Source organism: Saccoglossus kowalevskii, chromosome 5, assembly GCF_978046115.1.
Source record: "Saccoglossus kowalevskii chromosome 5, keSacKowa6.1, whole genome shotgun sequence".
In the NCBI taxonomy this organism is placed as follows: domain Eukaryota; kingdom Metazoa; phylum Hemichordata; class Enteropneusta; family Harrimaniidae; genus Saccoglossus; species Saccoglossus kowalevskii.
The window spans coordinates 29102459-29115328 of NC_140645.1; the positions used below are offsets into that span (position 1 = coordinate 29102459).

Genomic DNA, 12870 nt, shown 5'->3' on the forward strand with positions numbered 1-12870 from the left:
TTTTTAAAAACAAATGATTTACCACGTATGTCATCTAACCATTCTGTAATCACTCACTTATAGACAATTAAACAAAACACCTAATGCTCGTTCATTCAGTGTTGTACATACTGAAAGAGTTTATGACTTTACACCTTAAAAGTGGTACAAATACCTAAATACCTACAAAATGACGAAGTTGAAAATCCTCAAAAATTGCATTATAGTTTCTGATGAATTAAATGTTCGTTTTTATAAAATTGAAAAGTGGTCTATCTACAAATATTTAAATCGTGTTTTATATGTCACGCAGATGTCTCTCAGACGCCATATGCTATGACGTGATATTTAAAGTATTCCGGATACCGGTAAGCCCGAATTCAAAGAATGTGATTCTACGCCCTCAACTAACCAAGGGCGATCTGCAATGGCGAGTTATTCAACTTTCTCTTGCATGCACAATTTATTCAAACGACTACTTTTTCATAATGTAGAGATGCAAATTTCATCAGCGTTTGTTTTTAATAATCCTGACTTCTTCGTCATTTACTGTGAAATTGTGTTCAACATTTTTGATTTAAGACTTAAACAACAACAATTGTTGGCATTTGTTTCTCACGAATGCTTCAACTGATCAAGTTACATTTTTCATATATATTAATGGTCATATTTTCTTGGGAGACATAACAATGTTGGGTATTTGATTCTCAAGAGAAATTATTGTGCATGTAATCTGTGCAGAGAAAGCGACAATAACAGGAATTTATAGTGTTTCTTAAATGTAATAATTTCACAATAAAATATTCCAATGTTAGGAATATTTACTAAGCACGAGAATAGGGGCCAACATATCCATAAATGTGTTTTTTCAAAATGTTACACAAACAAAGAATATGCTTCGGTCATTTTATGATTTTCAATGATTGTAATTAGAAACTTTTACCAGTATAATAATAATGTGTGCTATAGCTATCAAAACTACTTTTATTGCTTTTTTATTGTAGCAACATAATTATATATGATTATGGTTAGTAGCATTAAATACACAACAAGGACTGTGCTTTGCAAAATGCCTGTTTCCTCCCTTAAATTTGGGTTACTGAATTAGTTAATATTGATCATGAGTCTACTGGCTATATTCCTATTAAACATTTTTTTTTTCTTTGAATTACAAATTTTGAAACCATATTAGTTATTCATTGACAAAGTTTAACTTAACTGCACATGAATATTAAACGAGTGGTTAATTGGTTTGACTTTGATGTATTCAGAAAACAATCATTCAAATTGATCTAAAACGTTTATATTACTAGACTAATCATTTCATTTCTAGATGCCCCAGGTGACCCAGTCTGCACTAAATTAACAACTACATCACTATTTTACCAACTCAACGATGAAATGAAAATAAGATGTCAATCAACTGATGGCAATCCACTAGCAACACTTCACTGGTATCGTGGTAACAATCAGATTCAAGGTTTATCATCATATACAAATGTCAACACTGTTACACAGGATTACACATGGAATCTGAATAGAAATGATAATGGAGCAACATACATGTGTGAAGCTACTAATGTTGTACAAACATTAACATGTCAACTTGGACCATTCAATGTCTACTGTAAGTATATCTTTTATATGGAATCAAAAAAATTATAATCAAGTAATTTATACATGTAAAGCTAAAAATTACTTGGAGCATTCAATGTCTACTTTATAAAAAAAAAATATATCGTATAAGAAATCCGAATAGAAATTATCATTGTTAACTGTTTGCGTTGGTTTAGAGGCCAATTTGTGTACTATTTACCTCATTTCAGCCTTCGTAAGTAAACTCTCAAAACCCTCTTTGCGGATTTCCATCTCATATTGTATTTTGTGGATTTTCATCAATTATAGTACATATATATCTTGTATAATATGCAGACATGAATAGATTTTCGGCCATGCCTGTGCCTATTAAGCAAATTGTCATATTCAGCCTCTATTTGCAAAAAAAATATAACTTCTTAGCAAGTTTTGATCAATATTGGTACTTGGTATCGTGGGGTAACGTGCAGTCATGTCTGGTTTTGAACCGTTCATATTAAGTAGCTTATTTGCATATAGTCAGCCAGAATCAATTTTGATAAAATTTGCCAGTGCTCCTTCACTGACCGTTGAAAATTGTCATTCCCTAAATAGTTTTTTTTAAACCAACAATGATCGCATATATTCATTGTTCAACTTTTATATACCGCACAATTAGGTCCACATTTACTTTTTTTTCAGTTCAAGCAGAAAGTATGACATTATCTGGCATAACCAACCCTGTGAAGGAGGGTGAAACTAAAATACTGACTTGTACCACATCAACCAGTAATCCAGCATCTCAGATATCATGGTTAAAAGATAACAATGTATGGACTGCTAATACATATGAATCTATTACATCTGATGTTACAAGAGATGGAGATTATAATGGTGAAATAAGTGAACAACAGATGACAATATCCATACAAGCAGAACATAACAATAAATCATATCAATGCCAATCAAGTCATACAGACTTTACTGGTCACGTGACATCTACTGTCATTCATCTTACTGTGTATTGTAAGTAATTTAGAAATGTATTAAATTTATTGAGAGGTTATCTATTCTCATTTGTTGATGTCACGCTCATTGTTACTTTAAAGCGGGAGGTCGTCACCTGCGCACGCGCTAGAATTGAGACCCAAGCCATATAACAACATACGCTAGAAAACGCAAAGACTCATGGGTATAGGTTTGTTTGTAAACAATGACACGCTATGGCCATATGACGCATGCGTAGGTGACGACACCCCCGCTTTAATTGCATGTACAAACGCGGTTCTATGGTTTCACGGTAATGTTAAACAACATTATGTTGTGTGTTCCGTATTTAAAAAAATGTTGTTTTGGAACAATTTAATAGAACATATGTTTGACAAAAAATAACCTTTCTTAAAACAAATAAAGATAATAAAAACTATAATATACGGATTTATATTCGCTCACTCCCATTATACTAAAGTAGAAACCTGATCCTATAAGCAATATTTGACTGTGTGACATGACAAGTTTATTTTCTTTATCACGCTAAGACCGTATTAATAATGATTAATCCGTAAAATGAGTCTACACAATATCACGTTTTACGGTGCAGACTGATTAACGACGGTTTTCTGAATTGACCTGTATACCATTTACATGATTTATACAATTAACAGTTTTCAGTAGCCATCAATGAAAACTCAAGAGGTGTTAAACGAAAGTATAATAGAATTAAGTGAGTTCTCTTTCAAAAACAGAAACCACTGCTCATTGGCCTAAGTTTTATAAATCAACTTTGGCTTGAATAATTGCCACTGTTATTGTGCGCTGCAATATGAATATTATGTCATAACATTAAGGGCTACATTGTATATGTATTCTTATGAAGTACTACTTGATTAACATGGTGTTCTTCAAATAATAATACGTTAACTATGTTTGATCCTATTTATTTTTACTACAGCCAGATCTGAAGGCCTTTGCCGCATTCTGGCCATGCTGTGTGGCGCGTATCGCGTGGACGGGTTTCACGTTCTCTGCACGTAATAAGCTCGGTTATTAAGCATCCTGTTTTGGGGATGCCCGGTGGCCGAGGGGAAGACGTGTAGTGGCATGAAGCTAGGCGATTAGGTGCCGTACGCGAGCGCCGGTTCGAGTCACGCACGCAGTACGTATTTACTATAATTAGACATAGTCTTTACCTTGCCGTTTATTCGGTGTTATTTGCTTACTTATTTTTAAACATGATTTGTAGCGTACTTGATACTATTTTTCAGATAAACCATTTGTTGTGAACGTATCACACAATCAGCGGTCGTATGCAAGCAAGGGAAGCGTAGCAGAACTACGATGTGAGATTGAAAGCAACCCACTTTCATCGGTAATATGGTATGGTCCGAATAATCAACCAATAAATATTGACAGCAGAGTCAGTACCAGAACAGTGTTACGTGGAACCTTACATGAAAGCATATTGACAATACAGGATACAATGCTAAGTGACTATGGTAGTTATTCGTGTTTTGCAGAAAACGATATTGGCAACACAACATTTATTGTCATGTTCAACGATGAAAGTAAGTATTGTCATTTTTCATTTTTACAATTGCCATTCTAGGTAAATTTAAAAGAACAGTCATTATAACTCAATGATTAATAAATTCATTGCAAATATATTAAAGTAAATTTTCAATATTTGATTGTGACACCATGAAAGTGGGGAATACAACAAGTATAAACTATAGTTTGAGACTGCTTACATTGCTGGATTAATCTTGAATAATAATCTAGATAGTGCGATAGTTTTTTAACCACTGCGTAACATGTTTTTATTATAAACTAATAAATGTACAAATCACACATAGGTGTTCCAGATGCACCGACGTCCATTATTCCAATCACACGGTACTATGATAGTCTGTCTGTTGTTATAATACCCGGATACAAAGGTGGAGATACAAATACAACTTATTTTATGCAATATCGTTCATGGATAAACGAATCGTTCGTAGAATTGAACACTGGTAACTCAGAGACAACCAATACCACAATAGAAATACTAAAATTAAGACCATCAACACCATATGAATGCAGAGCTTATGCTGCCAACACAATTGGTATAGGACCATACAGTAATAGTATTATTATCAGAACATTAGGTAAGTTGAAACGTTAATTGAACATATTGGTAGATTGTTGCGCTAAAGGACGCACCAACTCCACTTTGGTCATTTTTTTATCTAATTCGTTGAGTGGCATATGTGGCAGAGTATTGCAGATATAGTTATTCGTGGTACATGTTTAACGGTAGTGGATTGGGTTTCTTCCTTTACTTCCAAAGATAGTTTATTACTACGATTTTACGAACGCAATTTTTCACCGTTTATGTGCGAATTGACGTATTCCGAAAATCGATCAATAGATATATATAATATAGCAAACCTTCCTATACACAGATAAATAGGTATAATCAAAAACGATTCACCAGTAAATCTAAAAATTTAAATAAGTTACTTGTGAATAATAAACGCAGTAAAACACCACGAAAAAGACTTTCAGCGTTCGACATTGTGACATTTATTCGTTTTTGAAAAAAAATGACAAGATAATTCAGAAATTTATATTAAGATTCATAACGAAATGCATTTTTGCCTTTTATTATTTTGAATTATGATTGAAGAAATCTGAATGAAGCTATAAAGTATGTAAAGTTTAAAAACAATAACGATTGTACTTGGTAACAATACTGTAGTTTATTGCATAAAAACGAAAGAATTTCACAATGTCGAAAAGTCTTTATCGCAGTGTTAGTATTTAAATATGAGTAACAGTGTTATGGTTATGAATGGATTGAATTGTGAAATAATAATAATACAGTTTTGAATAAAGTAATAAATACTATTGTTATAATTAATTCACAATTTACTGTATCTATTTTTAGATGAACCAATCGTAAAACTGGATCATGTTACTGGTAAATTGAGCTGGACACGTCATGAAAAAAAGGAATATACATGTGTGAAAATAGAAACACGTAGCATAGATGTCACGTGGCACGTTGTAACAAGCTGTGCCAACCTAGATGTACTGGAGTACAAAGTAAATGATACAACTAGAGATTATAGAATTACATATTGTACTAAAGATGGGAGTTGTGAAAGCTATGCCTTCATTGCATTACCAATGAGTACAAGCAATGGTAATAAACTGACTTGAATTGTTGCATTCAGCATACTTTGATAACTGTTAATTACAGAAACATTGAAAGTATTATTATCAATACCATATATAACACACTTTTTATAGTCATAAGCTGAAAAAATAATTCTAATCATCTATTCTCTGCGTTGCGAGGTAATGTATGACGAATGTCAACACTAATAATTAAATAATAAAAAAACACTTAATGTAATTACAGTTAACACTGGATGTAATTATAATAACCATGCCATTTCAGGTTGTATCAATGGTTCATGTAGTGTAGGTATTATCGTTGGTATACTCACAACTTTACTGGTAACTATTTCAACTGCTATTGGGATTAGTTATGTATTACATAAACGTCGATGGAGCCAAGAAAAACCCAAATCAGTGAGTAATCAACATGCATATTATGAAACATTTAAAAAATATTCTTTCCCACGGTATTTAATACTAAACGATATTTATGTCAACATATTATTTTAATCAGGCTGCCAAGGATGATCGCGAGTATACAGGACTCTCAGTCATCGGAAAGGAAATGGACCACACCTACGAAATACCAGAGAAAGGGGTAAAGTAAATTATAATACTACCACTACTATCAACTTATTATTTTATATTGCTGAAATATTGTATTGTATTACCGTATTGCATTTAATTAGCGGTATCCTTATATCGTCGTTTATGTACTTGTATGTTGCCAGGATATTGACAAAGATGGCGGTTATACATCACTCAATCCTGCTACCAGAGAAAAAGAATCTGAATATGAGATGCCACTACCAAGACTAAATAAGGTATTATTAGTATGAGAATACACCTTTGTAAAGAAATTAATTAAGATTAATGTGCCATACCGATGCTGTATTTTGATGTAGAGTTATACTATGTAAATAGATTCCATGATTGACCAATCAAATTGTTAATTTACAGGAAACATCTGGAAACTCCTGACAGAAAACCATATGAATCATAGATACACCTGAGATAAATTCAACAGTAGTCATGTAAACAAAGTTTATATCTCTACTATATTATTTAATTTGAAGGACCTGGACATGTTATTGATTGATTAACGAATATGACTACAGTGATAACACAATGATTATGTTGTATAACAAATAAACGACAGCAATCATATTTCGTATTGAATCGTACTTGACTATAATAAAGATATATTCTCATATTTCACTGATTTCCAATTATTATGCAAATATATATTTGAATCTCAAGATGTAAACCATGTGAGAAGTTCATACATTTACACTCCTGTAACGAGATCAGAAAAGATAATCATTATATATTACCACATTATAGAATACATGGAGTAAATAAATAAATGAAAAACTGACATATAACATTGTATAGCACAAATTAGTAAAATACAATAATAAGACGATAGTTCTTTCCCGAGACACTACTCAATAGATGTTGACAATTTTATCAGATAATTTCCTTCTCAATATGGTATACTTTATGTTCTAAATACAAGCAGCTAAAACATCTGAAATTAATTGGGGCCAAGCACACTGTGGTGGCAGTATTGATTAATTTCAGTGTCTGAATTGTGGAAATCAATTTGCATATGAAAGGTAAAGAGTACATGAACCTAAGTTGCCATTCTTTACTTCAAACACAATTGACCCCTGTGTTGACCTGTACTGTGTAGCGCATTCCGTGGTATTCAGCGGTTGTTGAGAGGTTAATGTGAGGTGTATTCTAGTGTTTTTTTCTAGAGAACTAGACACACAGTAACAAACAATCTGGATTACGTATTGTTCACAGTTAAAATAAATATTTAAGCTTCATTTTATATGTCGTAATTATGTGTAAAATGTCGTTATTTACTACGCATAACAATAAGGTAGTGCTTCAAGCAGAGGAGTCGTCACCTACACATGCGTCAGATGGCCATAGCGAGCAAATGTTTACAAACAAACGTATACCTATGGGCTTTTTAGCGTGGGTCGTTATCGTCGGTTGGGACTCAATTCCCGCGAGTGCGCAGGTGACTACTCTGCCGCTTTAAATAACAAGGTATAGCCATAAATACATTATATTTCACTTTTGGTTCTGGCCGTTGATTTTTTTTTTAAATCCACACATATTTCTTCGTTCTCATGCTACTCGTAAAACACCAGTAAAAAACAGATCAAATCAGTGTTGCATGTCATAATTTAGAATTTTAATTTTCGGGAAATTACACTGGTTTAAATGGAGCATTGTTTCACACATACGAGTGAAACATACACGAAATTATATATGCAAAGTATACACGACAAGTCAAGTCAACAATTAAAAAAAACATAAATACCAGCAACTGAAGTCATAAATTGAGGTCAAAGTGCAATGTAACATTAAGACCACTGTGGTACTGTTATAATATTGACAATTTGACCCCTGTGTTGACCTGTCTTGCCAAGCGCATTCCGTGATAATCTACGGTTGTTGAGCTGTCAAAGTTGTAATGTGTTGGCTAGCGTTTCATGAATTCTAGCAGCTGAAGTCATTAATTGTGGTCAAAGTGCAATAAAGCATATACTCAAGACCACTGTAGTGGCAGTATTGACAATTTTGCTTACTAAGTGTGGAAAGACTTGTGGAAAGACTTGTGGAAATCTAATTTGCATATCAAAGGTATGGAGTCTTTACTTCAAACACAATTGACCTTTGTGTTGACCTGTATTGTGTAGCGCATTCCATGGTATTCAATGGTTGTTGAGTTCTCTAAGTTAGGAGGTGTAGACTACCTTCTAACCTACCTAAATGACACACAGACACGCTCATTTATATATGACTGTGTAAAACGTCGTTGTTCCCCATATGCAATGATAGCACATTGTCTAAATAAAAATATGCTAAGTGCAATCGTTGTAGCATATTTTGTAAACCCACATTGTCTTAGCTACATAACTTTAACATATTTAGTATACTGGCATTGTAAATCAGACCTTACACTTTGGCGAGGAATGAGCAGTTTTAGTGAAGGTGCAATGTCTGGAATTGAGCAGGTGATAGAGTTCCTCAATTATTGAAAAAAATGGCCGCATCTCTTAACAGCACACTGAAACCTTATGTGAATCGTGGCCAGTAACATCATGGCTTGTTTCTCATTATTGCAAAAAAATCACTAGTTGCGTGCAGCAGAGTCGCTGCTTACCTAGTCGAGTACTCAAACACTTGGCCGTTATATAAGAAATACAGCATGGTAAAAATTCAATGGACGCTCGCATAGCAGTGGAACACACTCTGCATGATTTGGTTAGCTGTTTTTAATATTACTGTGGAGAAGTGTGACCAGAAACATCGTAGCTTGTCTTTCACTAGTACTATTACAATAAATCATATAAATAAGTTGCAACACAGTCAACGATCGGCCAATCCCGCTGTCTGTCAATAAAAAATAAATGTAAACATCTGATGTCTCGTAAATTTTGAGAGACTTGATTGACGTTAACAAAATTGATATCCCTTTGATAAAACTTTTTTTAAATGAAAGAAATAACCTGGATTTTTGTTTACAAAAAGTATCTATAAAGATGTCAAATCGTTTGTGACAACGTGTTGAAGAAACACAGAATATTTTTTCTGCCAAGTTGGTGTACGTCAAAAGAGTATGGACGACGACTAGTAAAGCGAGTGACAAGGTCAAGGGTTATGAACCCGGAAATACAAGTTCATTGATACGTTCAGCGATCAACGATGTTTATATCCCATGTAGCATTCCTGGTTGTCGTTTCAAGTAAGTTGCCGTAATCTTTACGTAATTTTGATCTTAGTGTATGCGATTTGTGTGCTTGCTATATACCAATATTAAGCCTGTTAGCTCTTTTACATCCAGCGTAATGGACTACAGCCAATACAATTAAACAAGTAGGAACACCAATTGTGTAGCTTAAGAATTGTCTCGATACGTACACATGATTGTGTATATGCATTCTCATAGTAATTACTGTCCAACAACCTTTCCTATAATAACTGACCCAATTGCTCTACGCTTCAATTAATCATCACTGGCCAGACCCACTGGATTTGAAATATATTATTTTCTCTACGATGCGTGATTTTGGAAACCGAATCTGTGTTCGAGCAAACTGACGTGTCCGATTATATGAATCGACGTTTACGTTTGTAGAAAATATATTACACATAATAACGAAATGATGCATTAATAAGCTCACTCTCTTAGCTATAAGTAGAGTGAAAACAATAAGGCGTTGTTGACCTTACTACCGGAGGGACAAACATTATGGAGACAACACTTTATATACTCCCGTGCATATGTAAATGTGCGTGATATCTGCGAGTATTGAATGTCATATAGTCATTTACCTACTTGCGTTTGTTTACGTATTCAAAATTGTGCGTTTAGCTGCTTTAGTGTAATATATGCATCCGCATTGACAATAATATTGACCCCCACTTAAGTGACTTGTCGGTGTGTTTTTTTGTATATTGCAATAAATCACCACATAAATCACCATGTTTACATATTATGCAGCACCGTGCAGAACGTTCTATTGCAACCGCGGTAAAATAAAATTGACCATGAAACTAGCATGCACTGATTATAGATACATCGAACGGTGGAACAAATTCTCTGCCGTATTTCTGCGCAGTGCGATTTATTCGTTTTATTTCTTATTAACGGCGAAGTTGGTAGATTGTTCTAATCATTTAAACAAAATATATAGAAGGCAATTAGTGCCGTACGTACATTTACGTTTTGAGAATCGACAAAACCGCCATAGAGAGCAATAACTTATTGACGTCGACGTCGTTTGTGTAATTTTGAAACAAATCTCGACCATCTCTTTTGAACCAAAACAACTCCACAATTGTACTTCATTTCACTCCATGTCTATATCAAACAATATTAGTTTTTAAAAAGGAGTACCCCTACTGTGTATTAACATGAAGTCAACTTCTGCACATAAAAAACTGCGATGTATTTTAATACGTCTGATACAATTAAAAAGATGCTCTCGTCCAATCAGAGCTACGGTTATTTGCAAGGTTAAGATGCTGGTATAATATAATGCGAGTTATTACATTTCACGTGACCGACTCTCTTCCAACCAGCTTGGCGTACTACAATATGAGAGATGTGCTTATAACAAATTAGAGAATAAGAAAGTAGTCACGTACTCACATGGTATAATACGTATTACGTGGACTGGCGGGGCTACCACGTACACCACAATCCTTCCAACCTCGAAATGCAATGCCATTTTATAAACCACTCGCTATCGCCGATGTGTATATACCGTGAAACTGGTTCAAATGTCGGAGTATACTCGCCTCTGGAGGACGGGGTATTTTCCTTAATTATATCATGCTGTCTCTTCAATTCAGAGTGACGTATGGTCATTTTATTATGACATAATTTAAAGTGTCAATGATATGACTTATTGATAATATAGTATCACGTTACAACATAGTAGCATTTTTAGTATACTAACCGTGCTGTAACTTCAATATACAATGTTTTTTTAGTATGTTTGTCGTGAAGATAATTTAAGATGGCATTTTGCCGTTACTTTATGTATTAACTTAAAACTACAATGACATGCAATAAAATGGTAATACTGAAACCAATTTATTTTAGTGATTGCAGCAGCACAACCTCCTGATATTCTGATTGGTCCTGAGGGTACATTGACATATGTTGGAGAGACAGTGGTGATGAAATGTACAGTATCAAGTGGACAACCTAAGTGGTATAGAGTGATACCTGGTGACAATAACATGCAGTTATCAGATGGAACATTAGTATTGAATCCCTACCAGATAATAGGAGACCAATCCAGTGGTGAATACTTCCTACAAATACCAAATGTTCAAGTCAGTGATTCACATTCATATCAGTGTGAACTCTTCAATGCAGATCCACCATATAAACAGGCAACATTGATAGTTATAGGTAAGATTTTATTTATAGAGAAAGGGAGATATTTGACCTGCACATGCGCATTTGTTTGTCAGTTGGTAGTTCGATAATACGGGGAAATTATTCACACTTAGTGATAGTGTTTGAAAAATAATGTTCTGTAACATATAGACTTTTGGATTGGGATATAAATACTAGTATGTGCCTATGATGATGATCAGAATGTTCAAAACTATAAACTCATAACCATGTTTTAAAACATATTGTCGCGAAACTATCCAAACTATCACCATAGTCACACACAGTCGGGCACAGCACACAATCCTAAACATAATCAAAACTGTTTAGTTGCCATATTCTTAATATTTGTGAGCAACTGAGCCCTGAACGGCTTGATTATTCTGTGACCGAATTACGCCAGTTATTCGAAATTGTAGGACTTGACAATTGGTTAAATTAAATCACTCACTCTACACACAGACATACAAAACAATGGTTCCCGGTATGCCTTTGTTGTCGCGTTTCTAAAATAAGAATGATGCTATAATTCTCATTTGCCTGTTTTCGTTCGTTGTGGGTCCGTCTGCGCGTTGCCAGGTAGAATTTAGCAGCTTTGTCTTCTACACTCCTTTCATTCAGTTTTATTTCCGAGGTAGATATTAAGCAAAGTATTATCGTAGTTTAAATAACAACATTGTTTATTGCAGTAAGCATACTCGTAGATGTACAAATCCATTACGTGTCGTGCATATGGGTGAAACCCGCCACCCACCTTCAGGTACATTAGAGCATGTGTCAAGAATTAGTTTTCGTTGACCTACTGGGTCAGCTGATTACTAGTGAATGGCTGTGTTATATCTGTCATCTTTCCCCTACACTGCTTACTCCAAAATTTAACCACATCTGTACTGCTATGCGTTTCTTGCAAAAAAGCAATACTAGAGCCTTGATTATTAACCCACCTAAACACATTTTTCCTTTTTTTGCAACGACCCAAGCCCCTCACATTTAATGACAAAATTTTAAGTTCAGAAAACATGGCAGTTGAATTGTAACATACTCCCTGGTACACCACTTATAATAAAAATTGACTCTTTTCTCATAAAAAACCCAACAAAAACAAAACAAAGGAATCTGCCCCCCCCAGGCCAAAAACTTGCCTGTGAAAGGTGGGCCACAAAACCTCCCACATTTCCCCATATCGGATGCATCCACATCTGAATAAAGCCAATGGA

The 12870-nt window shown here is 34.3% G+C and overlaps 1 protein-coding gene and 1 long non-coding RNA gene across 2 annotated transcripts; both read left to right on the plus strand.

Moving 5' to 3' along the window:
• Nucleotides 1-2537: 2537 nt before the first annotated feature.
• On the plus strand, nt 2538-3957 carry LOC146745994 (uncharacterized). Its single transcript, XR_014929556.1, has 2 exons — nt 2538-2580; nt 3819-3957. It is a non-coding gene; the product is annotated as an uncharacterized LOC146745994 (long non-coding RNA).
• A 76-nt stretch (nt 3958-4033) lies between these two features.
• Nucleotides 4034-6931, plus strand: LOC144353067 (uncharacterized). The gene is made up of 7 exons (XM_085498872.1): nt 4034-4118; nt 4407-4700; nt 5483-5740; nt 5999-6132; nt 6233-6316; nt 6450-6542; nt 6679-6931. The coding sequence occupies exons 1-7, from the start codon at nt 4034-4036 to the stop codon at nt 6697-6699; spliced, it is 969 nt and encodes a 322-aa protein (XP_085354998.1). The 3' UTR covers nt 6700-6931.
• The last annotated feature ends 5939 nt before the right edge of the window (nt 6932-12870 follow it).

Excerpts from the sequence above, each read along its gene's own strand:
- LOC144353067 (XM_085498872.1), top strand. The coding sequence starts at position 4,034 with ATGCTAAGTGACTATGGTAGTTATTCGTGTTTTGCAGAAAACGATATT. Across the intron at positions 4,119-4,406 it reads TGTCATGTTCAACGATGAAA|GTGTTCCAGATGCACCGACG; the intron begins GTAAGTATTGTC and ends AATCACACATAG. Across the intron at positions 5,741-5,998 it reads ACCAATGAGTACAAGCAATG|GTTGTATCAATGGTTCATGT; the intron begins GTAATAAACTGA and ends ATGCCATTTCAG.